The sequence below is a fragment of the Rattus rattus genome, chromosome 16 (genome assembly GCF_011064425.1).
Source record: "Rattus rattus isolate New Zealand chromosome 16, Rrattus_CSIRO_v1, whole genome shotgun sequence".
Classification (NCBI taxonomy): domain Eukaryota; kingdom Metazoa; phylum Chordata; class Mammalia; order Rodentia; family Muridae; genus Rattus; species Rattus rattus.
The window spans coordinates 5,551,862-5,577,973 of record NC_046169.1 but is presented as its reverse complement, the minus strand read 5'-3'; the positions used below and the strand labels follow the sequence as shown (position 1 = coordinate 5,577,973).

The 26,112-nt window shown below is 46.9% G+C and overlaps 1 protein-coding gene across 1 annotated transcript in view; it reads left to right on the top strand.

Annotated features, from left to right (window-relative positions):
- Window positions 1-4,135: 4,135 nt before the first annotated feature.
- Window positions 4,136-26,112, top strand: part of Mtus2 (microtubule associated scaffold protein 2) — a 44,862-nt gene continuing 22,885 nt past the window's right edge. The window contains exons 1-2 of the mRNA XM_032886382.1: window positions 4,136-4,354; window positions 16,002-16,068. Of these exons, the coding sequence (XP_032742273.1) occupies window positions 4,271-4,354; window positions 16,002-16,068 (151 nt within the window). The 5' untranslated portion in view covers window positions 4,136-4,270. The remainder of the gene's footprint in view (window positions 4,355-16,001; window positions 16,069-26,112) is intronic.

Here is a 26,112-nt window from a genome sequence, read left to right as displayed (position 1 = left end):
GCTCAGCGGTTAAGAACATTGACTGTTCCTCCAGAGGATCTGGGTTCAATTCCCAGTGCCCCACATGGCAACTTACAATGTCCATAATTCCAATTCCAGGAGATATGATGCCCTCACACAGACATAAATGCAGGCAAAGCACCAATGTAAATAAAATAAAGATAAAAATAAATGATTTTTTAAAAATGGATAAAGCAAATAAATGTGCCCAGGTTTTTCTAACTGCACAGACTGTTTGCCTCCAAGAGAATACAAGCGGCCATTTTGATTGTGCTCTTAAAAATACACATAAACTTTTGCTATCGAAACTGTCTTTATCAGGGTCCTGGTTGCTGAGAGACAGAGTCTCACAGTGGAGCTCAGGCAGGTCTGGAACCTGCCAGCTTAAGTTGGCAGGAAACTTGCAATCCTCCTGCCTCAGCTTCCTGACAGCTAGAATTACAAGCATGTGCCACCATTCCTGGCTTTAACTGCATTAGCTCTCTTTAAATACATAGTTCAGTATTGTTAAATACATTTTGCTATTTTGCAATATCAATGTGTGTGCAAACTCAGGAAGGCGTGGGCCCCTACAGTGCCTTGTGATCTTGTAAAAGAAAGAGAGAGAGAGAGAGAGAGAGAGAGAGAGAGAGAGAGAGAGAGAGAGAGAGAACAACCTGAAACTCTGTGACTGCTGAACAGACATCCACCCTCTCCTCCTGCCAAAGCTGTTGCCATTTTGTCTCTGAATTTGCTGACTCCAGGTACCTCAAACAGCCCCACTCTCGTTGAGACCATTTGGGAGACATCGTTGGACATGTTTCTGTTACTCTTGGAATCTTTGGACTCCGTGGCATGACCTGGGCTTTCTATTACATGTTCTCACACATGATATAACTCCATATCTACATATAACTTCATGTCCCGATAATGTCCTAAATCGTAACCAGGGTGTGAGCTTAAGTTTCGTAATGGCTTCTGCTGTCCCTGTGCCTCAGCCTTGCAGAGACATTTCCAGCCTCCCCTTAGCCCCTAAGTCAGCTTATTTCCTTCCTAGGCTAATTATGGGCTCTCCCGGGCCCTGCTCTCCACCTCATTCCCCTGCTTCACCCCAGCCTGGGAACACAGATTTAGCTTGGCCCACATAACGTGTTCCCATGTGGGAATGGTCCCACGAAGGTCTTAAGAGTTGTGGAACAAAAGAAAGTCAGAACTCAGGGTGTTTTTCAAATTGAAAGCATCAGGGGTTCGCGTTAAAGGAGGGAAATCCCTGCTGTAGGTCTCAGATGTGACCTGGTGACAATCCCTAGCTTTCGAGTTGGGGGAAGCTGGGAGTTGGTTAGGACATTCCAGAAAGTCTCACCTGTTAGGCCAAGGTTATTGGGTCAGCCACAGAGATAGCTAAGGCTAGCTCAACGATTCGACTCCGGATCTGCAACATTCTGACTCAACCTGATTTCTAATCAGTCAACTAACCTTACAGAATCTTTAACATGGTTTTGGCTTTTTTTTTAAAGTATGTTTTATCCACAGTAATGTCCTCAACCATACTGTAATACGCATCAAATCTCCATTTGAAGTTGGTGGTGTGGCTCAGTGGTAGAATGCCTGGTGTGCCATGGATCTATTGTTCCAGCCCTCACCTTTTCTCTCAGTCAACTCCTTGTATTAAGCCAAGGTTTTTGCTTTTTTTTTTTTATATGTTTTATTCACATGTTCTTTTAACCTTCTTCCCAAATCTCCATTTGAAGGACCCTGGGGATGTGGTTTTGCCTCTTAACTCCTATCCACACTGCTTTTTCTTCCTTCTATTGTCCAAGACCACTGCTTCATTGATCTTTCTCCCCTGTTTTGAAAGTTCTTCAGGAAGGGGTTGGGGATTTGGCTCAGTGGTAGAGCCATACTGCTCTGACCTAGGTCCAAGACCAGGTCCTTTGTTCAATCCCCAGCCCCCAGGTTTTAAAAAAAAAAAAAAAAGTACCAGGAAGTCTCAGGTTCAAGGTCAAGGTATGTGAGCATCCCTCCCTCTGAGGGCCCGGCCCACCTCATCTCCACAGAAATCTCATGTCTCAGTTACTTTTTTATTGCTATGAGTAATCACTATGACCAAGGCAACTCATGAAAGAAAACATTGAATTGAGGGCGCGTTTACAGTTTCAGAGGATGGGAGGCTATAACCATCATGGCGGGGAGGCACAGCAGTAGGCAGGCAGGCGTGGTGCTAGAGCAGTACCTGAGAGTTTCCGTCTGACCCTGAAGCAGGAGATAGAGACTGTGTGAGACCAGGCCTGGAATGGGCTTTTGAAACCTCAACGCCCACTCTCAAATGGCACACTGCCTCCAACAAGGCCACACCCGCTAATCCTTCCCAAACAGTTCCACCATCTGTGGCACAGGCTTTCAGATATGAGCCCCTTGGGACCATTCTCATTCAAACCATCGCACCCTAGCTCACCACTCACCGTAGCCTGGACTGTGAACGTCTCTGCCTGTCCCATGGATGCTTCATTTGAAAGCAAACCAGAAAGTGCTGCTAATAAGAAAACACAGATGGAGAGAGTCAGAATGGAAGAGACCTCCTCTTCCTGCTTCCCACTCCATGAGCATTGGCTGCTGAGACAGAGTGTATCTCTAAAGCAACATTTTAAAGGTATGTGAGTGTGTGTATGCACATGCTGCGTCTGTGTGTGTGTGTTGTGTGTTTTACATGTCATGTGGATACCATGCCTGCAAAAAGGTCATTTTACCCCCTGGATCATAAAGAGGTCCAGCAGCCAGACCATGACACACCCAGGCCAACCATGGCACACAGGCGCTCACAGACTTTGTCCCTTTATCCTTCTCCCCCTGCTGAGCTGTTAGATCTCATTCCTGAAGCTCATCACCAAGGTCTGGCCCCTAATTTGGCCACTGGCTCATTCCTGAGACCGAACACCAAGGTCCAGCAATCAGAGTCCATTGTTTTGACTAACCTGATAACTAAAATACCCAGCCAGACCTCACCAGTGTGCCCTAGCTCATTCTAACACAGACCTCCCCTTTCCCCTGCTAAGCTGTTTGCTGATGCTTCCGCCCAGTGCCAATTCAGCCACCTTGTCCCTCTGCCTTGCTTAATCAAGGATCTCTTTGCGCTTGGCTTGTGCTTGGGAGGTGTTTGGGTGTGGTCTGTGCCTAACCGGGGCCCAGCGGGGAGCATCCCACAATGCTCAGGTCCCTTCAGACCTGGAGTTATGGTCGCTGTGAGCCGCCCCACGTAGGTTCGAGGAATAGAACTCAGGTCCTCCCTCGGAGCGCCAGGTTCCCAAGCCATCTTTTCAACTCTGTAGTCTTGTGGTTTTGTTGAGGATAAGTTCTAGGGTGGCTTGCACCAAGTTTTCTGTAGTTTCTCTACTGAAGAGCTGATCTTGTAAATATTTCTGCGTTTTATTCTCAGGGTTGCATAAATACATTTTAAAGTATGAGGTCTCCTCCTTTGTTTTTCTTTTGAAGAAAATTTTTGCCCCTGCCTCTCCTCCTCATTTTTGAATTACAAATTACAAGTTGACTAGGAAGTTCAAATTCCCTAAGACTTTTTGGCCATTTGCTTAGGGGGAAATAGCTGCCTTTCCCCACCCCCCAGTTTTAATACTTTAAGTACTAAAGATATGTGAATGGTTTGTGTAAGGCATGGTAATTATATTTTTACATTTAAAGATAATTTCAAATGAGGCCCAAGCAATTGTTCTAAGCATGAGGATTTGCACATGAGCCAAGAGCCCTCCTGTTGGCAGCGGACTGGGCTGAGAGACCTTGTCATTGGTCACGTTTATAAATGTGTTTACTCCTTGGCGAGACAGGCAGTCAGGGCTGGCACGCCTCAGCTAACCCTCCACCCTAGGATCCCCGAGGGTCTCCTTTTGTGTGTGCCCTGAGTCCTTTCTAGGCGTGTCTGCGCAGTACGGAGACAGTGCTGGGCTCAGAGCAGCCAGGCTGTCAGCTCAGGGAGATGCCACTGTCAAAGGCTAGGGGTCTGAGGATTCCCAGAAACTAGGTGGCCCTAGGTTTGCTGCTTCTGCTGCTGCTGCTGCCGCTGCCGCGCCGCCTGCCCAGCTCCCGCCCCACTCCCGCCCCTCCCTCGCAGGAGGATTTGCCAGCCGCCCCGCCCTCTCCTCCCGAGTCCTCTTCTCTGCAATCGCTGAAGTTATCAGGAGAAATAAGGTAGTCGGGAGACCACATGGAAGTTGTGACAGCTCCCCGGGGCGTCCCTTTGGGAGCCTGCACCTCGGCTTAGGGACCTCAGCTGACTCGGTGAATGCAGGTGCTGCGGAACCAGCCAGCCAGGATGGGCCACCACTGCTGCAAGCCTTATATTTGCCTTCAGTGCCTGGACAAAACGGTACTTGGCTCTTCCTCTCTTCTCCCCCCTACCCCCTCCTGGGTCTGGGCAGAGAAGGTGTGAGCATCCACCTCTGGCCCCCGCCTCCTCCTCGCATGCCTGTGTGCTTTGTTGGTGAGCAGGAAGCTCCGGGTTCTCCTTCCAGGGTGCTGGATCGTGAGTGGTGCTTACAGGAAAGCGTTTATCCTCCCGGGCTCTGCAGAGCCTTACATAATGTTATGTTCCCGCAGGCTCAGATAAAACTGTTGCATTTTGCAGACATAATAGGAAGGTCTTGAAATTCAAACTGCCAGGGGAATCCTGGGAAGGTTCTTAGTGCATTTTCTGTACCTGGGAAACCTAGGATGTTCTGGTGTGGGAGGGATATGGGTCAGCTTAGGCAAAATGTTTTTGCTGAGCCAGAGCGGAACTTTGAAAGTTTATCCTGCTGGGTTTAAAGAGCATCTCTCGTGGTTGCTAGATGGCCCCTGTGAGAGAGGAAGGCACAGGGGTCTAGGTTGTTTCATGGCTTTCCTGTCACAAAGGAGTGACACGGGGGCCAACACCTGATGAGCCAGGGAGTTTGAGGGTTCACTAGAAAGAAGATTCATAGGCAGAGAACCGAAATGGACTTAGGGAAAGCACTGTAGAGTCTGCAAAGTCTGGTTTTGCTGTCGGCTGCTTCCTGAGGGGTGTGATGTTTATAATTCCATCTCTAGATAACTACTATCAAAAGCTATTCTCTGTGATATATATTTCATCAAAGAGGCATGAAATGGAATCTCATGGGATACAGGAAGCCTGAAATTGCCTCCTTTTTACCAGGTGGCATCGACTAGGAGATAGCTTGGAGTCTAGTATGTGACCAGGTGAAAAGGAAATATATGGTTTAATTTAAAACTCATTACAGGGCAGTCCCTGGGGATCATCTCTGTCGGTTCTGCTCATGAACGCTGACCTCCTGTGGGCTCACACACCATCGAAGAAAACTAAACTTGAAGCTCACTTTTGTTCTGGGGCAGGCATTTCAGGGAAATTTGGCTTTTGTTGGCCAGAGTCAGAACTTAAGTTGTATTTGTGTGTGTGTGTGTGTGTGTGTGTGTGTGTGTGTGTGTGTGTGTGTGTGTGTGTGTGTTTTCAATAAATCAACATACTGGGAAGCATCTATACATTTCCCACCAAAGCCACTCTTTTCCAAGAGATGCAGCTGCAAGAAGAAGTCAGAGAGCTTTATGACAAGAGTTTGCTAAAGGCAAGGTAATATTCTAAAGGTGGTATTCCTAAACCCAGGTCCAAAAGTTCCAGAAATAAAGCCAGGCACAGAGATGGAGCCTCGACTCCTCAATGAGGTGGATAAGGTGGATAGACGCTGAATTCAAAGCCACAAGGACAGCATAATAAGATCCTATTACACACACACACACACACACACACACATATACATTATATATATATATATATATATAGAGAGAGAGAGAGAGAGAGAGAGAATGAGAGAGAATCTTTTAATCTTTTAGAATAGAGAATTTCCAGGTGTCATGGTGCACACCTTTAATCCCAGCACTCAGGAGGCAGGGGCAGGCAGACCTCTGTGGTTTTGTGGTTAGCCTGGTCTACAGAGCCAGTTCCAGGTTGGCCTGGACTACATAGTGAGACCCTAGAGAGAGAGAGATGGAGATCATCTTTTTGGTGTGAGAATAAGTGATCTTAAAGTGAGTCTGCCCTTGTTTTCTGTTAGATCAAATTCCTATAAATAATAATAATAATCATAATAGTAATAGTAATAAAAATAACCTTCCTTATATTGCTATTGTATTTAAGGATTTTGGAAAATAATTTGTTATTGATCTCTTTCAAAGCATGACGTTTGAGGAGCTGTCTTTTGTTTTAGCTTTGAAACCCCAAATTCAGTACTTCAGTTTTCTGTGACAAAAATGTAAAATGATAAACTGTGTTAATAGACCTTCTCATTACTCTCATGCCCATATTTCTTGATTTTTTTTTCTTTGCCATGTTTCAGAATAGTTTTCCAGCAAAATAGCTGCGTATTTGGGCGACTTTTAAAGGAGTGGGACTTCTTTTAAAACAAGAGAAGGCATTGTTTTGCTGTTGCTTGCTCTTCATCAGGATCACATCATAAGAAGTGTGCCCAAGTCCTTCCTTCACTCCATAGCTGTTATGCAGGCACTGTGATGTAGGAGACTAGGTATAGCATTTCATTCTGCCTCATGCTTTGGGCATAGCTGGCTGTGAGTCCTAGTAAACCTCACCCTCTGTTAGTCCTCCCACAGTAAGCCCCACCCTCTATTAGTCATCTCATAGTAAGCCCCGCCCTCTGTTAGTCCTCTCACAGTAAGCCCCGCCCTCTGTTAGTCCTCTCCTCTCACAGTAAGCCCCGCCCTCTGTTAGTCCTCTCACAGTAAGCCCCGCCCTCTGTTAGTCCTCTCACAGTAAGCCCTGCCCTCTATTAGTCCTTACCACCCAGCATCAACACAGTTTGAAAAGTGTTAGGGTGAAGTAAAGTCCGCAGGAAGTTTCCCTGATAGCTCTGGCCCAGCTTGTTATCCCTCCAAAAACAAACCTTTCCTATTGCATCACTTAACTGTGAGAGAGGACATTTGAACTTAAGAGATAACATTTTCTTTTTCAGTTTGATTACACAGTAGCTAAGGTGTTCACTGTAAGATGGTGAGATCTGAAAGTAACTTTGTAAGTCCTTTCCAAAAGGAGGGGAGAAAAGCAGCAGCATGGCTCTCCTCCTGATGGACCAGGAAAAACTGTACAACCTTCCTAGGGAGCAAAAGGAAAACAAAACTGCTAAACAAGAAAATGGTTTTTAAAAACTGTCCGTACTGGGGCTGGAGAGGTGGCTGAGTGGTTAGAGCACTGGCTGCTCTGCAGAGGACCTGGGTTCAATTCCCAGCACCCGCAGGGTGACACATAACCATATGTATAACTGTAGTTCCAGTAGATCCAATGCCCTTTTCTGACCTCTTCGGGCACTGCATGTAGGTTTTGAACATACATACATACATACATACATACATACAGTCAAATATACACCCGTATACATAAAAATAAACAAGTCTTTAAAAGCTATCCATGCCTGTTATCTTACCTCAAGCTCTCTGATCCGTCGTATACGTCACTACTGTCCTCCATGCTGTAGACTATCAAAGGATTTAGAAACATTAAAGGATTAGAAACCGGCCTTTTCCAGTCACTAATTCCCTTGCACTGCCATGTTTTCCAGAGAAATTGCAGGTCGTATAGACATCCATGACACACACATGTAACATAGAATTACACACTAAAGGATAATTAAGTGAAGGTCCTGGCTACCACATGACTGGGAAATAAGTAGGGAAAGAATCATAGGCGAGGCTTGTGGGGTTGAGGCGGAGTTTTTGAATCACTGTAAGGATGGGGTGGGTTCTGTTAGACTGACATGGAGCGGGAATGGAGCTCCGGGCAGAGCTCATCAGGACGGTGTGTTTGCTCTGACGTAATGAAGCACAAGAGGAGAGTTCTCTCTCACAGCGGACTCTGTGGAAAATACAATGCAGGGAGTGCAGAGAACTCTCCAGCCTGGAATCCAGCCTTGCGTTTTCTTAACTTGTATTAATGGAAAACGGTGGATGTGCCAGGGTTTTGTTACTGTTTGGTTTTGGTGCTGGGTTTCATTTTATTTGGGGGAAGGTTGTGTTTGGTTTTGTTGTTTGTTTTTATCAGAGATGCAATCTGACAGGGGAGATCATACTTTGGGGAAGGTAAATGAAAGGAATGGAGAATCCACAAAGAGCCAAAAAGTGTCTTAAGTGCAACACAAATGTATCAAAATTCCCTTTGCTGGCTTCTCGTTCTGCTGCTTGCACACCAGGATGCTCCTGCCTTGCCTGTTCGATTAGCATTCCTGCTCCTTGACCTCATCCGTCTCTGTTTCCAGTTGCTTGTTAGCCATCCAGATGTGGATACCCTTGTTATCTTCCTGCTAGGAAGATGTTCCCTCATTAGCCACCATCTCCCGGGTAAACAAGATGTTTCTTTTAACTAGTGATTCTCCCAGCATGCACAGGGACAAAGACTGGACCGACCTTTTAAGTTCAGTCCCTCCAGTTTCTTTTAACACAGGGTTTGACTACATTGTCCACACAATTAGATATTGAAGTGTATGGAAGAGTATTAAATATGAGTAGCACTTTGTGTCGAGTGGGCTTTTCTTTGTTTTTGTTGTTATATTTCATTTCACAGTAGAAAAGTGGGTCGTTATACAAACAACACCGTAGCTTCGTGTTAATTAGTCGGGAAAGAAATGAAGACTTATTGATCATCTCAACCATTGCGTCAGCACTATCTTGAAACTGTAGCAGAAGGAAAACTAAAGGTTGCCCCATATCTCTAGGGATCCCCTCCCAGAGCTCTGATATACAGAGCCACATTTTTTTTTTTTTAATATTCACACTGGAAAATGAATGAATGGTCCATGCACAGAAAACGGTGGAAATTGCTGCAAGGATACGTGTGTTCTGGGACTAGTTCTCCTGAAGATGCCGAGGAAAGTATCTTCCCAGTGGGACACATTTTACCAAGTTAAGCGAGACTTAAGGGTAAGAGGCGGGACTGTTTCCGGGAGAGCTCCCGGCTTCCTCCCAGCTTAGTTTGTAGGTGTGCCGTGCATGCCGTGTAATTCACAGTAGACAGGTCCCAGTTATGTCCTCACATACCAGAACACTAAGGAAGACCCCTCCCCCCTTTGTTCTCCGAGGCAGGGTCTTACTGGCCCAAGCTGGCCAGGAACCTGCAGCATCTGCCTCCACCTCCCAAATTGTGGGATCGCAGGTGTTTACCACCGCTCCTGACTGAGTCTTCATATTTCCTACTTATTTCCTTGTGTGCACCGGGGTCCACACCATATGGTCGGTGCCTGCGGTTAGCACTTACACAGACCGGGCTAGGACCGTTAAAGAAAGTGGAGATGGCTCAGCAGTTAAACGCACTTGGCTCTTAGGGCAGAAGACCTGGGTTTACTGCCCAGCGCCTACTTCAGGCGGCTCCAACTGCCTGTGATTCTAGCTCCGTGGGATCTGACCCTTCTGTCGGCCTCCACAGGCCCCGGCATTCACACGCATATACGCACACATATACACATAAGTGAATTGGATATAAATACTTCATTTTTAAAAATATAGCAAAGATTATTAGGAGTCCTTGGGCACAGACAGACAGACAGACAGACAGACACACACACACACACACACACACACACACACACACCAGGCTTAGAAGCATCCTCAGACTACAATGAATTTTCATCATTTGTCCTCCTTACCCCTTCCAGACAAACAAGAATTCTTACAGTGAGAATCACAGGACAGAATCAAAAGCTACACAGAACAAAGACTATGGGTTCATCTGGTAGGGTGACAAAGATTCCCAGAAGCCCCCTGGTGCCATTTCGTATCACTGTTTCTCCTGACCTCTACCTAAGGTGGTCCCTTCACAGGCCCTTTTTGTTTCTCCTCTGACCTCGGTTTAAATCTCCAAGACACCCTAGCCTCCGGGGCTATCTCACACTCCTCTGTAACTGCTGGTACACGGGCTTACTCTGAGATGCTGGTTTCTTAGAGGCCAAAACGCCATTCGCCTGGCACACAGTAGGCACTCGGTTAGTGTCTGGAGGTGAATAAGCTTTCTATTTCCAGATTCACTGGAGAGGAAGCCGTCCAGAAATACTGGGATACAGCCTTAGTTTTATGGATTGGTTGCTCATTCAAGAAGGGGCATGGATGGGCGATGCCCGAGTGTGGAGTCCCACGTGTGACGTCAACTAGGAGAGACTGTTTCACTTCCTATTACCACCAGGTCCCTGAGGTAGTGTCAGCCATCTGAACAGATAACACCAGACTAAGCAGGTTAAGGTAACAGAGTATGGCAGACTGGCTGGAGGCTTGGCCACTCGTCCAGTTGCTCCGTGTTACAGGAATGGGTGGCTTCTGGGAAAGAGGGATGGCTGAATTCTCAAGAGTCTGTGGCATGGGGAACCAAGTCTTCAGAAACTGGGAGGCTCTAGGGGATTAGACCTTCTATGGTACCTATGTTCAGGACTGGAGAAGAAGGGTGAATCAGGTGTTTCCTGGTCCCTGACCATCTTGGGTTCCACATTTAAGATTTTATACCACACTGAGATAACAGGAAAGCCGGGACCATGGAGGAGAGGTTCCAACAAAGTGGAAGATGACGCCCAGAAGCTGTGAGCACTGACTTGGGGAGATAAGTGCTCCACGAGTTCCCGTTTGAAGTGAAGCCTGTCTTAGACTAAACAGTCACCGGAGAGGACTGGCCTTCGCGGCCTCTGAAGTGCCTGGACTCTGTCACCAAGACAGCGTGGATGGTCGATGCATCTATATTTAGCGCTCTTGAGTGAACACAGGCGTTCACGGGCTTGGCCACAGTTAGGAATTTTCCACACATTCCCCGTTTAGGAATGTGTTGGTCCGGCCTCCTCCTATGCCAATCCTCCCAACTTGCCTTCATCCAGGGAGCAGTGCAAAGAGTGACTTGGAATCATCGCAGAAGAACTCTTAAGAGTCCCCAGAGCCCAGGGGCCTCTCAAGATCAAGACTTCTGCCAGCCTCTGCAGTTCCCCAAGGGGTGGGGGACACACGCACGCAGCAAACTGAAAACAAGTGGAAGTGGTCCTCGGTGTTCACCTAGACAATGCCGGTCCTAAGGTCACCGCCATTGCTGTCCACTGCAGCTGTCATGACGTCATTCTGGTTCAGCCTTCAGGAATCGCACAATAGCTCACTTGGTTCATAACGCAGAAGGGTTGATGTCATTTCAGAATCGAGCACTTAAGGAAGAAAGGCCCTGACCAGAAGAGGCAGAGCAGGCAGGTCGGCCTTGGCAAGCAGAGCCAACATCTTCAACAGGGATGTGCCCAGGGGCATCAGAAAGGTCCGTCTAGAACCGACAGCGGGGAGCAAACAGCTACCCTATCTGGAGTTACAAGCCCAGAAGGCCGAGGCACCAAACACTGGAAATGTCCCAACATGCAACCCACAAGTCAATTTCAAGGACAAACACGGGTAGCGTAAGCTGCCAGGATGGAGGCGGGGTCAGGAGCTACAGCTAGAGAATTTTCACAGAGCCATATCCAGTGGCAGCTGGCTGCCTCTCCTCCCTTCTGACGTGGGAAGTTACATGACCAAGAGTGCTACATCCAACCCATGTCCAACTTGGCTCTTGAGGTCACACCTACATGGGGAGGGGTGGGAAGAACATTGATGTGCATGGTGTTTGATAGTTGGGCCTGGGTTTTCTATTTCTAAGCCAGCTGGTCCCTTCCTCACAGAGCCCCTGTTGCCTCCCCATAAATAGAAAAACAGTCCAGGGCTCATTGAGAGTACTGGCGAGCCTCAGGACCTGTAGTTGCTACCACCATGTAGTACTCGATCAACTCGGTCTCAGTCAATCAACCACACATCCCACATCAACACTGAAAACATGTGGCACTTTGGTCTTTCTGTGTTTGTTGTGATTGTCCCCTGACTAGTACAGAGTAGCAACGAATCACAAGGAATTTACACCACAGTCAAGATTAGAAACAATGGAGATGTGGTTTTAAAGTCTGGGCATTGGTTTTCAACTGTGGATCGAGACCCCTTTGGGGGTTGCGTGTCAGATATACTGCGTATTCGGTATTTACATTAAGTTTCATAACAGTAGCGAATTATAGTTTTGAAGTAGCAACGAGAATAAGTTTATGGTTGGGGTCACCACACGAGGAACTGTATTAAGGGCTCGCAGCACTAGGAAGATTGAGATCCACTGCCCTAGGAAAATCAGAATGGGATCTCTGCAAATTGCACTGTTTTATAAAGGACTTGAGCATACATGGGTTCGGGTATCCTGGTTGGGAGGGCTCTTGTAATCAGCTCCCACAGACACAGAGGGACAGCTGTGTTTGAAGGCATGGGGAAAGGAGACAATTATTCTATGTGTGGCTAATAGAAAGTGTTTGGTGGAACCTTTATTAAAAAGCAAATAACTGAAAGCTCGACCATTTCCCTTCTGGGGTCCGTTTCCTTCCTGCCGGTCACCTAGAAGGTCCAGAGCTGTTTGCTGTGATGTGGGGGATCCCACCGTGGGACGGTGTTGTACACGTCAGGTGCCAGCTACAGTGAGAAACCAAGGAAAGCACTGGCTTTGGGTCTGAAGTTGGAGTGAGTAGTCTTGACAGTTCACTGTCCCATGCTCTCTGAGTCTTCACTGACAGAGTCTTTCTCGTGCTAGCCCTCAGCTGAGGAGATGCACCCAAGATTGCGTTCTCTGGCTGTGTTTGTAAAGTAATGGTTGTGACTTTTCCAAGTTATCCTTGACATAGTTTTCTTACTGTTTTGGTTTTGTTTGTTTGTTTGTTTGTTTGTTTGTTTTAAATAAAGCAACTACTGAAATGACCCCTCTCCAAAGTACTAAACTGGTCCAAGAGGTTGTCAAGCGGCCATTATAGGTTACAGTTAGAACAAGTTTGGAAGAAAAGAAAAAGTCCTGAGGGCTGGAGAGATGGCTCAGCGGTTAAGAGCACTGGCTGCTTTTCCAGAGGTCCTGAGTTCAATTCCCAGCACCCACGTGGTGGTTCACGACATCTATAAAGGAGTCTGATGCCCTCTTCTGGCCTGCAGGTGTACTTGGCAGACAGAGTACTCATACCAAAATAAATAAATAAATAAATAAATAAATAAATAAATAAATAAATAAATAAATAAATCCAGGTATCAGTCTGCTAGTTACAAATAAAATCATAGGTAACCAGGGATCTATAACACCACCAACCACTGACACAGGCACTGTTGCTGTATTCCATGATGTAACTCATTTAATTACCCCCCTCCCCCGCCACATTCTGACCCCGTGCAGTAGCCATGACACTTGAAATGGAGTTTTCTGAGGATTAGGAAGTCATACGCTCTGTCATTGCCTCCTGAATTCAGAGAAAGCAAAATTTCTGTGGGCTGAAGGAACGACCAAGCTTCACGGACAACCTGGGGAGCCTTCATTGATTCCCACTGATGTAGCAAAATGTCTCCAGCCACAAAGTTGATGTCTCAGAGCTGTGAGGCCGGAAAGCAACACAAAGGCAGTGTCTGACAGGGGCCTACACTCTCAGAGATGGCCCTTCTTCTCTCAGTTATAGAAGAGATATGGTACCCGTGCCATGAGTTTGCTCGTGGTAAATAGTAACTGGACCACCAAGTCACCTCTCCAGATCCCTATCTATGACGACAGAGTTTCATTCAAGCATTTGCAGTATCATAGCAGTACTTAGCAAAGGCCTTTTGGCTGCCCTGAGGCTCTCCCAGGAGCCCACAGTCAACCCTGCGAACCTTAGTCGAGATCAGTGGTTCTCAACCTTCCTAACACTGAGACCCTTTAATTCATGTTGTGCTGACCCCCAACCGTGAAATTATTTTTGTTGCTAATTCACAACTGTAATTTTGCTACTGTGATGAATTGTAATGTAAATATTTGTGTTTTCCAGTGGTCTCAGGTCCTTGTGAAAGGGTCACTGGACCCCCCCAAAGATCTTGACCCACAGGTTGAAAACCGTTGGCCTAGGTGCAGTTCACACACAAGCACAATTGTATGAACTGCCTCTGGTCCCACAGTGCACAGGACCATGAGAGGTGCTGTTCTAGTTCAGTTTCCTGCTGTGATCAAAACAAAACAAAACAAAAGAACTGACCAAAACCAACTTGGGGAGGAAAAGGTTTTACTTGGCTTACATGCTCTTGTCATTGTCCATTGTCCAGTGGATTTTTGAAAGTCCAGGAACTGAAACTCCTCATGAGCTTTTCTTTATGTGGAGATTGAACCAACCTGACCTGTGTGCATTAAACCTCATGGCACCTTAAATGAAATGAAAATGCCATCTGTTCTTTCTGTTTTTACTAGTTTTTCAGGTAGCCACTGTCCTTGTTGGCTTTCTGCTGCCTTGATAAATGAGGACCAAAAGGTGACCTGAGGAAGACAGAGTTTATTTAGCTCACAGTTTGTTTGGGTCACTCCATTGCTGAGCAAAGTTAAGGCATGGACCATAGAGAAATACTTTGCATCGGCTTGCTCCCCATGGCCTACTCAGTTTTCAATCTTAGACAACGCAAGACCATGTGTCCAGGGATGGAATCGCCTACCGTAGGCTAGGCCCTTACACTTCAATCAGTCAATTAACCAGTCAATCAAGAAAATGTCCTCACAGACACCCATGGGCCACTGTGAAGGAAACAATTCCTCAATGGAGGTTCTCTCTTCCTAGATGACCCTAGTCAATTTGACAAAGAAAACTGACCATGAAAAAAGCAAGGGAGGTCGGTAATGATGGGGCATTGCACTAGCCTTCCAACACTGTAACAAAATACCTGACACGATTAACTTAGAAACAGAAAAGGGTAGTCAGTGCTCGCTTTTTGGAAGTCCAAATTTTCAATCAGATGGGCCATTGCTTTGGGCCTCGGGAGGACGTCCTGGATGGCACCAGTGGGGACCTTGAGGCAGAACAAACTGACTGCTGCCTCATGGCTGGGAAGAAGAAGAAGCCAGGGTCCTACGGCTTCCTTAAAGCGCACACTCCCAGTGACTTACAGACTTCCCGTGAGACCCCACCTCTTAAAGATTCACAGTGCCTCCTGGTTGGGGGATCAATTCTCTCTAACACATGGACGTCTGTGGGACATTGACCATGCAGGCACTATATAGACAACAGTCAACTAACACAAGGCCTCAAAGATACCCATGTTGGGTGTTTGGTCCATATTTTAGTCAAAGGAAACTTTTCTGGACCATAGTTTGCATTACAAGTGCATTCTGTTGATGGCTGGGCACTTTCTCTGAAGAGCTCACATCTCTGATTTATGGGTAGTATTTCCTTATTATTAGCAGTAAAAATCTTAGGAATCCATCTGTGGTGAGTCATAGATGCAGACTGCATATGGAGTTTGTATTCCGGTGCTTAACTATTTTAGATCACAGATTGTAACTGATGTAAAAACAAGCAACCACTGAATTACAAGTAGCTTTTTTTGCCCTAGATAATACTTCTAGCATGCAGTACCTCCTATGCCTGGTAGTAATGCCCAGAGAGATTCCAAACCCAGAAGCCTCGGGGTCGGGTGTTATGATGGACAGACATGTTTCATACCAAGGCTTCTGCCTGGATTTTCTTTATTTGTTAGATAACTAACCAGTAATAGACAAAAAAGTAAGCGTAAGGGAACAATTGGTTTTAGAAAAATGAGCGTGTGTGTGTGTATAGTATCATGAGTTGTTCATGGGCAAGAATCACCATCATAAAAAAGCTGAATGAGAATCTGTAGTCTATAATAATACATGTTAGTATATGTAAGTGTAGTACAGAGACATACTTAGAATCATTCAGGGATGATGTAACAGTGTGATTCAGAGAAAAGATGGCTGCCGGCATTATTGTATATCAATGACGCAAATGAATGATTCTGACTTGGTTCTGTTACTTTTTATATAAGGAAAATGGTTCTCGTCTTCAGGAATAGACTTACGTGTTTAACGCGATTTCCTTATTAGACACATGACGATGCTTATGTAGCCTAGAACTAGGCAACTCTCATTTTTCTTTTTTCCTTTTTTTTTCCAGAGCGAAAGGGCCCTCGCAAAAGAGAAAGAGCTGTCGATCGAACTCGCCAACATCAGGGATGAAGTGGGTAAGTAGGGTAACTAACACGAACACCATGTACCGCCGTAGAGGTGGTGGGACCTGGGAGAAAGAAACCTAGCCTTGAGGCAGTCCATGCAATAACCGACTTTATTCAGAGCATCAGACAATTTATAGTCTGAGGGTTAAAAAGGTCACTTGAGTAGACTCACGAGTTTAAGCTATACGCGGTCACAAGCTGCAAATGTCAAAAACATGATTTTTTTCATAGAGGCATATGAACAATAGTATCCGGTTGTAGTGAGTAATCTAAAGTAAACTCCTACCTGCTACACATGGGAGGAGCAGGGAAGCATGCAAAGAACAATTCATGTTTCTTGAAGAAACGGAAGTCACAAGACTCTTTGTCTTGTTCTCCTGGAGTTTTCTCACAAGCACTCAGAATTCCCCTCGAAGGACTCTCCATTCTCAGCCTGCTTTCCGATAAAGACCGTGAAGAATGTCTTTCCCCCGTGTCTCGGTGTGGAACAAAAGCCACCGTGTTTTCTATAATAAGCCAGATCAAACCTGTCTAGGCCAGTGACGCAGGCATCCTTACAGCACAGTGGTAGGTCACTAGGCCTCACAGGGAGCCATAATTCTTACAAGTCCGTTATTACAGAGACAGTTTCTCGAAGTGAGCATTGAGACTAATCAGGTCTTGTTCTTCATGGATGACAGCACACACATCAGTCTCTATCTCGGGCTGTCACAAGCGTCCCTCCCTCTAGGCACCTCCAGAGCTGAGCTACTCTGAGTTATGTGAGATGCGTGTTGCGTGGCTTCCTACAGCTGTATGCACCTCTATGTGAGAGCACTGTCATTTCAAAAAGGGTTGGATCAAAATTACGAGGGATCATATTCAAATGTGTAATCTTTAGCTCATGGGATGGCCTAGTACATTCAGACACTTTGCCAAGATAAGGATGATCCCTAGACCCCCGGAATGTGATAGGAGTCAGTCTTCCCCTCTATGGGAGGTGCTGGCAAAGGTGTTTGCCATGCCCCACCCCTCCCCACGGATCCTTTTACTTTTTCTCTGGGACTGGGGATTAAACCAAGTGCTTTGCTAATGCCAAGTAGCCACTAGAACCCTGAGCTACAGACATTGTAAAAATGTTTTATCTGAGACACCATCTCATTAAGTTACCCAGGATGCTCTTGAGCTCACTCTGCAGCCCAGACTGGCCTGAAATGAGCCACTCTTTTACCTCAGTTTTCTGAGCAGCTAGACTTACAGGCCAGCGTCATGAGGGCCTGAGATGCTCTCCCTTCTCCGTGCCATTTTTTTCCTCTTGCCAACCCACCATTCCGTGTCCCCAGAAATCAGTTAGTGAAATCTAAACATGGCCTTTTCCCATTGGCCTGTTGTTCTATTCACAAGCCAGCATTTCCTCGTATACCTCGTATGATCATGGAAGCCTATCTCTGTGTGTAGGTGTGATTTCCTCCACTGAGTAAAAGAACTTGACCCATCAGGCTACCCTTGGCAGGTGGCTGGCCACACAGACTGTCAGCAGTCCAGCCTTCTGTAGGAGCTCTGGGTTCTCAGGCGAGCAGGACAGACAGGGCAGTAGGCCTCAGCTGTAGCTTTCCCCATTCTCCTTGTTATTGTATTATTTCTCTTCTGTAAGCTTTGGGGCTTCCTTTCTCATTGAAATGGCTCCGAAGTGGTTATTTCTCCTCTCCAAGGATAGCTGGGCCCTTTGAGAACACGGCAAATAGCACGCCATTCTATGCCTTGCCCTACCTCCATGGGATCTAAGCAGCAGGGTCTCCACCCCGAGAGTTGGAGGACTAACCCAGACATAGGTTTAACTGAGCAAGGCCAGCCCTGGCTAAGCCTGTGAGGGGCACTCCCAAAAACCTGAGGCCCATAGGATTGTCGCTGAAGCTGTTAGACAAGCAGCCACCGGAGAAGGAAAAGTATGTCACCCTCTGAGTTTGTTGTCACTGTTTCCATGGAGATTGAATCTCGTTCCTTGAAGCCATCGGGTTCTCTTCCAGTTCACTACTATGGGGTCTTCCTGCATAGACGATCTGTTGCAGCCCCTGCATGAGCAGCAGAGAGTGTCCTTGCTGGGGTCAGGAGCTGGTTTTATTCCTCACTGAAGAGGTCTTTGTTAGGTATTCCCTGAAGGAGCCCTGGGTTCCCCCAGACGATGTGTTTTTGTGCTGACACTTCCGAGAGACCTCCCCAAGGTGACCGGCCATGGTCTCTACAAGAACAGTGTTCCACAGACAGATCAAGTCTACACGATCAAAATGGCATTTCTTCTTCTCCAACTCTAACTGCCAAGATCCCCCTCCTCCACGCCACTCAGCCCCTGAACTCGGAGAGTCTGACCCACACTGTCCTGCAGGCCAGTTCCCGGGTGACAGGACCTGAGGACAGCTGCGAACCTTCAATTGCAACCCAGTCAGTCTCCCAAGGTGACTCCTTACTAAGTATCATGGAGGCAACTCGGGTAGAGAGAGGGATAGAATTCCAGAAAGTTCTGATTCATAGTGACAGCCACCTCATCAGATAGAGCCTTCACACTGACGCTTGGCAAGCAGACATAGCTTAAACTGAACTTTGTGTGCCCTAACACCTCACTAGCACGGTTACTTGGGAGAGAGATGTTTGGGCTGTTGGCCGGCACAGCTCTCCAACCTTAGAGTCAGGGTCGATAATACCACCCTCTGGGCTCTGTTTCACGGTGATTATCACTCTGTGCTTTTTATCAAGTATCAGCTGAAGCCCCGTTTCACCAGATACACTATCACAGAGAAGCATGAAATGTGACTAACGCCAGGCAAATGTCAAGGAACAAACAAGTGTTTCCCAACACCGGGGTGACCTTGGAGCTTTTAAGAGATCCTGGGGGCCCCGTGTGTTGGCTGATGTAGCTCACTTGTCTGGCTTAGCCCCACTCCCCTCCCCAGCTAAGAGGTTGGAGTATGAAGATGGATCTTTGGGGATCCAGGAACTGAAGTTACCGATAAGCCTTCCTTCATTCGGAGTGAACCAGCCTGACCAGCAGGAATCATACCTTGTAGTTTCCTTAAATGAAATCCAAGCAAACAAATGTAAATGAAAACTTCCCTCCCCTGACTGCCATTTGTGCTAGGTTTTTGGTTTTTTTTTTTTTTTTTTTTTTTTCCCGAGCTGGGGACCCAACCCAGGGCCTTGCGCTTCCTAGGCAAGCGCTCTACCACTGAGCTAAATCCCCAACCCCTTGTGCTAGGTTTTACAACTGTGAGAAACACCATGACCAAAAGCCACCTGGGAAGGAGAGGTTCCAGCTTATAGCCCTTCATTGAGAGAAGTCGGACAGGGAGGAGCTCAAGGCAGGAACTGAAGCAGAGCCCATGGAGGACTGCTGCTCACTGACTTGTTTCCAGACTCATGTTTGGCACCTTTCTTATATAGCTTAGGTCTATCTGCCTAGGGATGGCACCATCCACAGTGGGCTAGGCCCTCCTATGTCAATCATTAATCAAGAAAATGCCCCCAGGCCATCTGATGAAGGCATTTTCTTGGTTGAGGTTCTCCCTTCCCAGATGACTTTAGCTCACACCAAATTTACAAAATAAACAAGCTCCCTAGTCATTAAGCTGTTAGGACACACACCTTGGACAGACACACTATCCCTTAGGCATGAGGAAAACATGCGGGATTTGATCCTCTGTGGAGTCGCCCTGTGAGTGATATCGAGCTGGTACCCCAAGATGCAGAAGCCAGCCTGTGAATGTGCTTCTCCTGAATACGAGTATGTTTGTAGCTGGTGCCCAGGCTTTGGGGCTTCTCTGACTAATAGGAAGAGTAGGCTTGACCTTGTTGACCCTCAGGTTCCTCTTCCTCAGCCGATTCCTGAAGAAGCTGCTCACAAGGGGCTCCACAGAGGTGCAGCAGCTAACGTGTAGATACAGAGAGCAGAGATCTCTGCAGGCTGAGCATCTCCCCGGAGGGATGTCTGGCCTCCGGAGAGCAGGTTTTGGGTTGAGGACAGGCCATCTGATGCACTTGGGTTGGGGTGCCACCGCCTTTAGCGATCCCCGGAAACATCTAAATGCAGCCGGATTTGTTTAGTTTTGAGGCATTTGATTTCTGCATTAGTGCTAAGAATAGAAGCAGGGTTCATCTGCCAAACAGGAGGGGAAAACAAGCCCTAGCAGACAAAGCACAAGTCCCTGGCTGGGGTCCATTCATCTCAGCATTCATCCCAGGGGCCGCTCTGCTCCCCAAGCAGATTCTTGCTCCACTGTGGAGATCACCTTTGGGACGAAGAAAGGCAAAAGGGAACGTGGGGCTCTGTCCTCAGCTTATAAATTCTAGAGCTGTGGTCTGCACTTGCTCCCTCTTAAAGAAGAAAGCGAAGCCTTCAGACGTGACTCCTGAAGGGTCCAGGGAGAGAGCCTTGCCCTCAGGAGCGGCCCTGTTGTTCCTTATACCACTTATCCGTTGGGTCCTACGGGAGTCACAGGAGGCGGGGACCGGAAAGAAAGAGAGGGGGCCGGGGATGTTTCTAAAATGTCTAAAAATGCCGATGTTGCCAAAAGCAGGAATAGCTCAAATGTTACAGATTCTAGCATAGGATTGGCCATCTCTAGTCACTCCTGAAATTACTGTCCTAAAGTCCACCAGTAGCTGTTAAAAAGCCCCCATCTCCATCCTCATGCTTGGTCCCCGTGGTGTCTGGCACCCGGTCAGAATCAGCGCTTATGCGTGGACCTCTGCTGTAGTGCCTGTCGGCATCCCCTGGAGTGCCTCTCTCTGGGCAGCAGAAACAAAATATTGGAGACCAAATCCTGGGTAGGTTTTTAATCTCCCAGATGCGTGTTATGTGCAGTGAAAGTGGACAGTCACTCAGCACCCTGAAGAAGTTGAGTTTTGATTTGAATCTGAAGTAGGTGGAGGAGGGTTTGGGGAAATGAGGGAGGCTTGGGTACCCCCACTGTAGCCTAAGGAGGGACCTCCACTCGCATGAAGAACCCCAAGATGAGTGGCTGCATGTGGGGGAGGGTGTGCAGACGCCCACAGATGCCAAGGGCGTCCTATCCAGTTCCCCATAGAGCTGGAGTTACAGGCAGTTGTAAGCTACCCAACATGGATGCTAGAAGCTGAACTCAGATCCTTTTGCAATCTTCCTTACCGGCCCCTTAACAACATACTTTTAGAGAACACATTGGTCAAGAAAGCCAAAAATTAATTTAGAAAATAAAAACAGAACACATCAAAATTTGCTTTGCAGAATTCTCTGGTCAGCATAATTGAATCTTCCCATTCAATCTGCCCCACAAAATTTGGTAAGACACCCAAAATATTCCCACCCCTACGTAGGTAATCAAAAGGTGGTATGGGGAGTGTGTTTTGCTCCCAAAGGTCTTGTCTGCTGTCAGCAGTTTGAGCTTGTTGGTAGAGCTTCAGAGGGACAAATTTTCCTTTCGAGTTGTTCCGCCCAGCGTGACGAGATCTGGGAATCCTGCCCCTCTTACAGGAAAATGAGATGAGAAAAATTCAAATCAATGACCTCAGCCACTCTGATTAAATTTTAATCTAGGAAATGTCATTCCCAAAGTCATTTTGGTTTCTTTCCCAAACAGGTGCTTACTTACCCATGCACAGTTATATTGAACCTACCAGTTCCCTTCATACGCACCAGAGATGTGGTTGCCATGGAAAATACATTACAGCTACCACCACACACACACACACACACACACACACACACACACACACACACACACACACACCACTATACTATTTTTTAGACACTGATTTATTCCACATGGCAGCCATATCCTTTCTGATATTTATAAACTCCTGTTACATCTCTATGTTTAACACATTCTAACCAGCTTCCGGGAGATGTTTATGTTACAAAGGGGATTCATCACCCGGACTCCACGTCACTTTGCTTTTCTTCTTAGTTGCCCTTCTTCCTGGCCTCACATTCAAAAGCCCTTCAGTTGCACCTTGCACTTGACCAGCAATGACCCCAGTGAAGGGTGACTTTGATTCAGTCAGACGCCATGCTGGATGTTGGGGACATGAGTCTATTAATCCTAGCTACTTTTCTGTTGATGTGATTAAAGACTGGCCAAAAACAATTTGGGGAGGAGAGGGTTGATCTGGCTTATACTTCCTGATCCCAATCAAGGCAGGAGCTCAAGCAGAAACCTAGAAGGAGGACCAGAATGGTCTTCACTGGCTTGCTCCCCATGGCTTGCTCAGTTTGCCTAGGGTTGGGACCGCCCACAGTGGACCAACTCCTCCCACATCAATTTCGAATCAAGAAAATGACTCAAAGATTTCCCCACATGCCAATTTGATGGAGGTGGTTCATCAGCTGAGATGCTCGCTTCCCAGATGACTCCAGCCTTGTGTCAAGATGACCGAACAAAACAACAAAACAAAACCCAGCACACAACTAACTCCTGGCCCCATCCCCATGAGATGTAACCTTCATTTGAGAGTTGACGCTTACTCCTCAGTGTCCACCGTGTCATGGTGACTGGAAGTTAGAGCCATTTGCTTGTTGGCAGGAAGGTGGGTTTCTCAGAGAACCCCACACAATGGTGAAAGCAGTAGGGGGCCGTTCTGTCTAGTCTTGCAATGGTTATGAGAATCCATCAGCCAGAACAGTCACCATCTGGAGATGAGAATTCTCTAGCATCCTGACTGAGCGGGCTGTCCAATACCTTTGCCCCAGGCTGCCCACGAGAGAGCCTGTCTTCTCTAGCAGCTTGCCCTGAACTCTGCAGGAAGTAGTGTCCTGGCTTTCTTTAAGTTCAGTGACTGCATTGTTCTAAGTGCAGGGTCCTGGCAGCCCAGTCGCAAGTTCAGCCAGGGTATTGAATGGGCATTTCTGTTATGATGAATAACATTGATACTGCTCAGACTGTTGGTTGTAAAAATGTACAGTCAGGGCTAGAGAGATGGCTCGGCTGTGAGGAACATGCACTGTTCTCGCAGAGGACCACAGTGTGATTCCCAGCACCCACCCATCTGGTGCCTCACAACCAGCTTCAGCTGTAGGGGAACAGACACACTCACACGCCTATACACAGACACACACATATATAACTAAAAGTAAAAATAAATCTCTAAAAATTGACAATATATTAAATCATATATATGTATATATACACATATATAATCAATTATAAAATCCTATGGCATACCATACATATACATCCACACACATACACACATACGTGTATGCACACATGTACACTTGGGCTGTTGTCAACTGCCTGGACACCTGAAAAACCTTGATTCTTCCATGCATGTGTCTAACGTTAGTCAGTGGGAACAGGTCTATGTGGTCTGCTTTGTTCTTTGGTATGTTTAGGGATAGGGACATTGGGGTTAGTTGACGGGGAAATTCATGCCTCTCAGGTGAAATTATGTTCTGAAGGTTTAAAAATACAAATCCTTCATTCCATGCAAAACTAAAGGCAGTAAACACACACACATGTACACACACACACATATACACACAGACATGCACACACACGCGCGCGCACACACATGCACACATACATGCACACACAGACATGCACATGCATATACACGTGCACACACACACACAGACATGCACATGCACATACACATACACACACACACACACACACACACACACACACACACACACACACATACACACACACACACGCTTCGTGTCAGAGAAGAGTCTCCCAAGCCCCATGGCACACATTGAACTGAACAGCCTGGAAAAGAGCAAGACTGGGAGCCTGATGCCTTCATAAACAGTCATTTACTCTCTAGCAACTGCTTGACCTCCTCACTGGCTGGTACAAATTGGGGACAGGGTCACCAGAGCCATGGTAAGACTAAATTGGTGGTGACATATTGTAGGATGGGGGCTCTGTAAATTGTGAAGCACTGAAAATGACTGTGTCTTAGTTAACTTCTGCTTTAGTTAGGGTTTTACTGATCCAAACAGACACCATGACCAAGGCAAGTCTTACAAGGACAACATTTTATTGGCGCTGGCTTACAGGTTCAGAGATTCATTTGATTATCATCAAGGCAGGATCATGGCAGCATCTAGGCAGGCATGGTGCAGGAGGAGGTGAGAGTTCTACATCTTCATCTGAAGGCTGCTAGCAGAATACTGACATCCAGGCAGCTAGGGTGAGGGTCTTAAGTCCACACCCACAGTGACACACCTACCCCGAGGCCACACCTATTCCAAAAGGCCACACCCACCCTGACAAGGCCACACCCACTCCAACAAGGCCACACCTTCCAATAGTGCCACTCCCTGGGCCAAGCATATACAAACCATCACAGACTGGATCCAGGAAGTTTGTTTTCTAAAATTTACCATTGTACCTGGTGAAAGGGGCCCTGAAGTGAATGTTCACCGAAGTTGAAGGTTTTCAGTCCTTGAGTGAAAGCCCTTTCCAAAAACTGTGTTTATTATGGAGATGGATATGACCTGGGTCACTTACAGAACAAATCCTCCTGGTTAAATAGCCAAGCACTTCAGCCACACACAGCCTTTAGCTGCCCTTCCAGAGTCTGGGCACAGAAAGTCCAAGGGAATTAGTGATGTACATTGATGTCATCACGATGCCTTTAAAAGGCCAGGCACCCACATTAAATGTGCGAGGTGAAGGAGCAGGCTCCGTGCAGGCAGGCATCTATAGAAGCCCTTCCTTCCCGAGTATGCATGTGTGTTACCAGTTCTCACGTGGACGGCATAGTTTCTCTTTTCAGAAGCCTAAAACCACCTTGAATCAGTTCCCTTCTTCCCCCTTTCCCTGAAATTCATGTCTGTGACCCCCCTGACTCATACCACAGATACTGTCTCACACAGGACCGGCCATCATCCATCCACTGGCTTGTTCCTCTTAAAGAATACATCAAGCGACAAAAGGCATTTATGACTATCGGGAGACTTTAAATGAATTGGGACTTTTATCTTTATGTCTGCTCCTCCATATATCTCTTCATTCCTCTTCTTCTGAAATACAGGAACAACAGACTTGTTACTGATCCACTGAGCATCCCTGAGATTCAGGTCCCATAAGTGGATAACATTTTTCTCTATGATTGAAGCTTTCTTTTCTCGGGGGTATGTTTTGTAAGGAAATTCTAGAAAAAAAAAAAAAAAAAAAAAAGAAATGGCTTACCCAGGGCTGGAGAAATGGCTCAGCGGCTAAGAGCACTGACTGCTCTTGCAGAGGACCTGGGTTCATTTCCCAGCGCCCACAAGGCAGCTCACAGCCATCTGTAACTCTGGCTCTGGGGTGCCAGATGCCTCTCTGGCTTCCACAAGCCCCAGGCAATCAAGTAGTACACAGACATGCGTGCAGGAAAACCACCTCCACCCATGAAATGCGTTAAACGGAAATGAATAAATAAAGCAAAATGTCTTCTTCTCCAGTGAGGACAATGCAGTGCTCTGGGATGACCCAGCTCATTAGGAGAGCCACAGGATGCCAAGACAGGATGTGGACGTCAGAGATAGCTTTCAGTGACACCTGGTGACCAGCTTCTGTCACCTCCTCAAGGCTCTACAGCCTCCCAAAATAGCATAGCTAGGCCGAGAATGCTATGCAAAGTCTGAGATCGTGGAAGACATTTCTGACTCAAACCATAACAAGGACCGAGTGTGCGGTACAGCCGATGGCCTTCTTTGGCTGTTGTTAAGCTCAGGGGAGTCAGATGAGTTTGAGAAACTGGTGTTCTCTCACCTCAGAGACATTGTAATGGAGGCTGTCCAGGCTCCTGGCTCTGCCCTAGAGGACCTTGCCTTCACCTTGGACTAGTTGGTTACACTTCCTGCTCCTTGCTATCTACTCGACACATAGTAGGGCTACCTACTCGACACATAGTAGGGCTTTTGGGAGCAGCAGTCCATATCCAGGTGAGGGAAGGATACGAGTGCCAACTCCTATTTTCTCGGAGCCAGCTTTCAAACAGCCACAGTGCTCTAGAACTCCTCCCGAGTGTGTCTCCGAATGCGACCGGACAGGCCTCTGGTGGATTAGTCTCCCTCTGGGAACATCTCAAACTTCGCTTTCAGCCACTCCT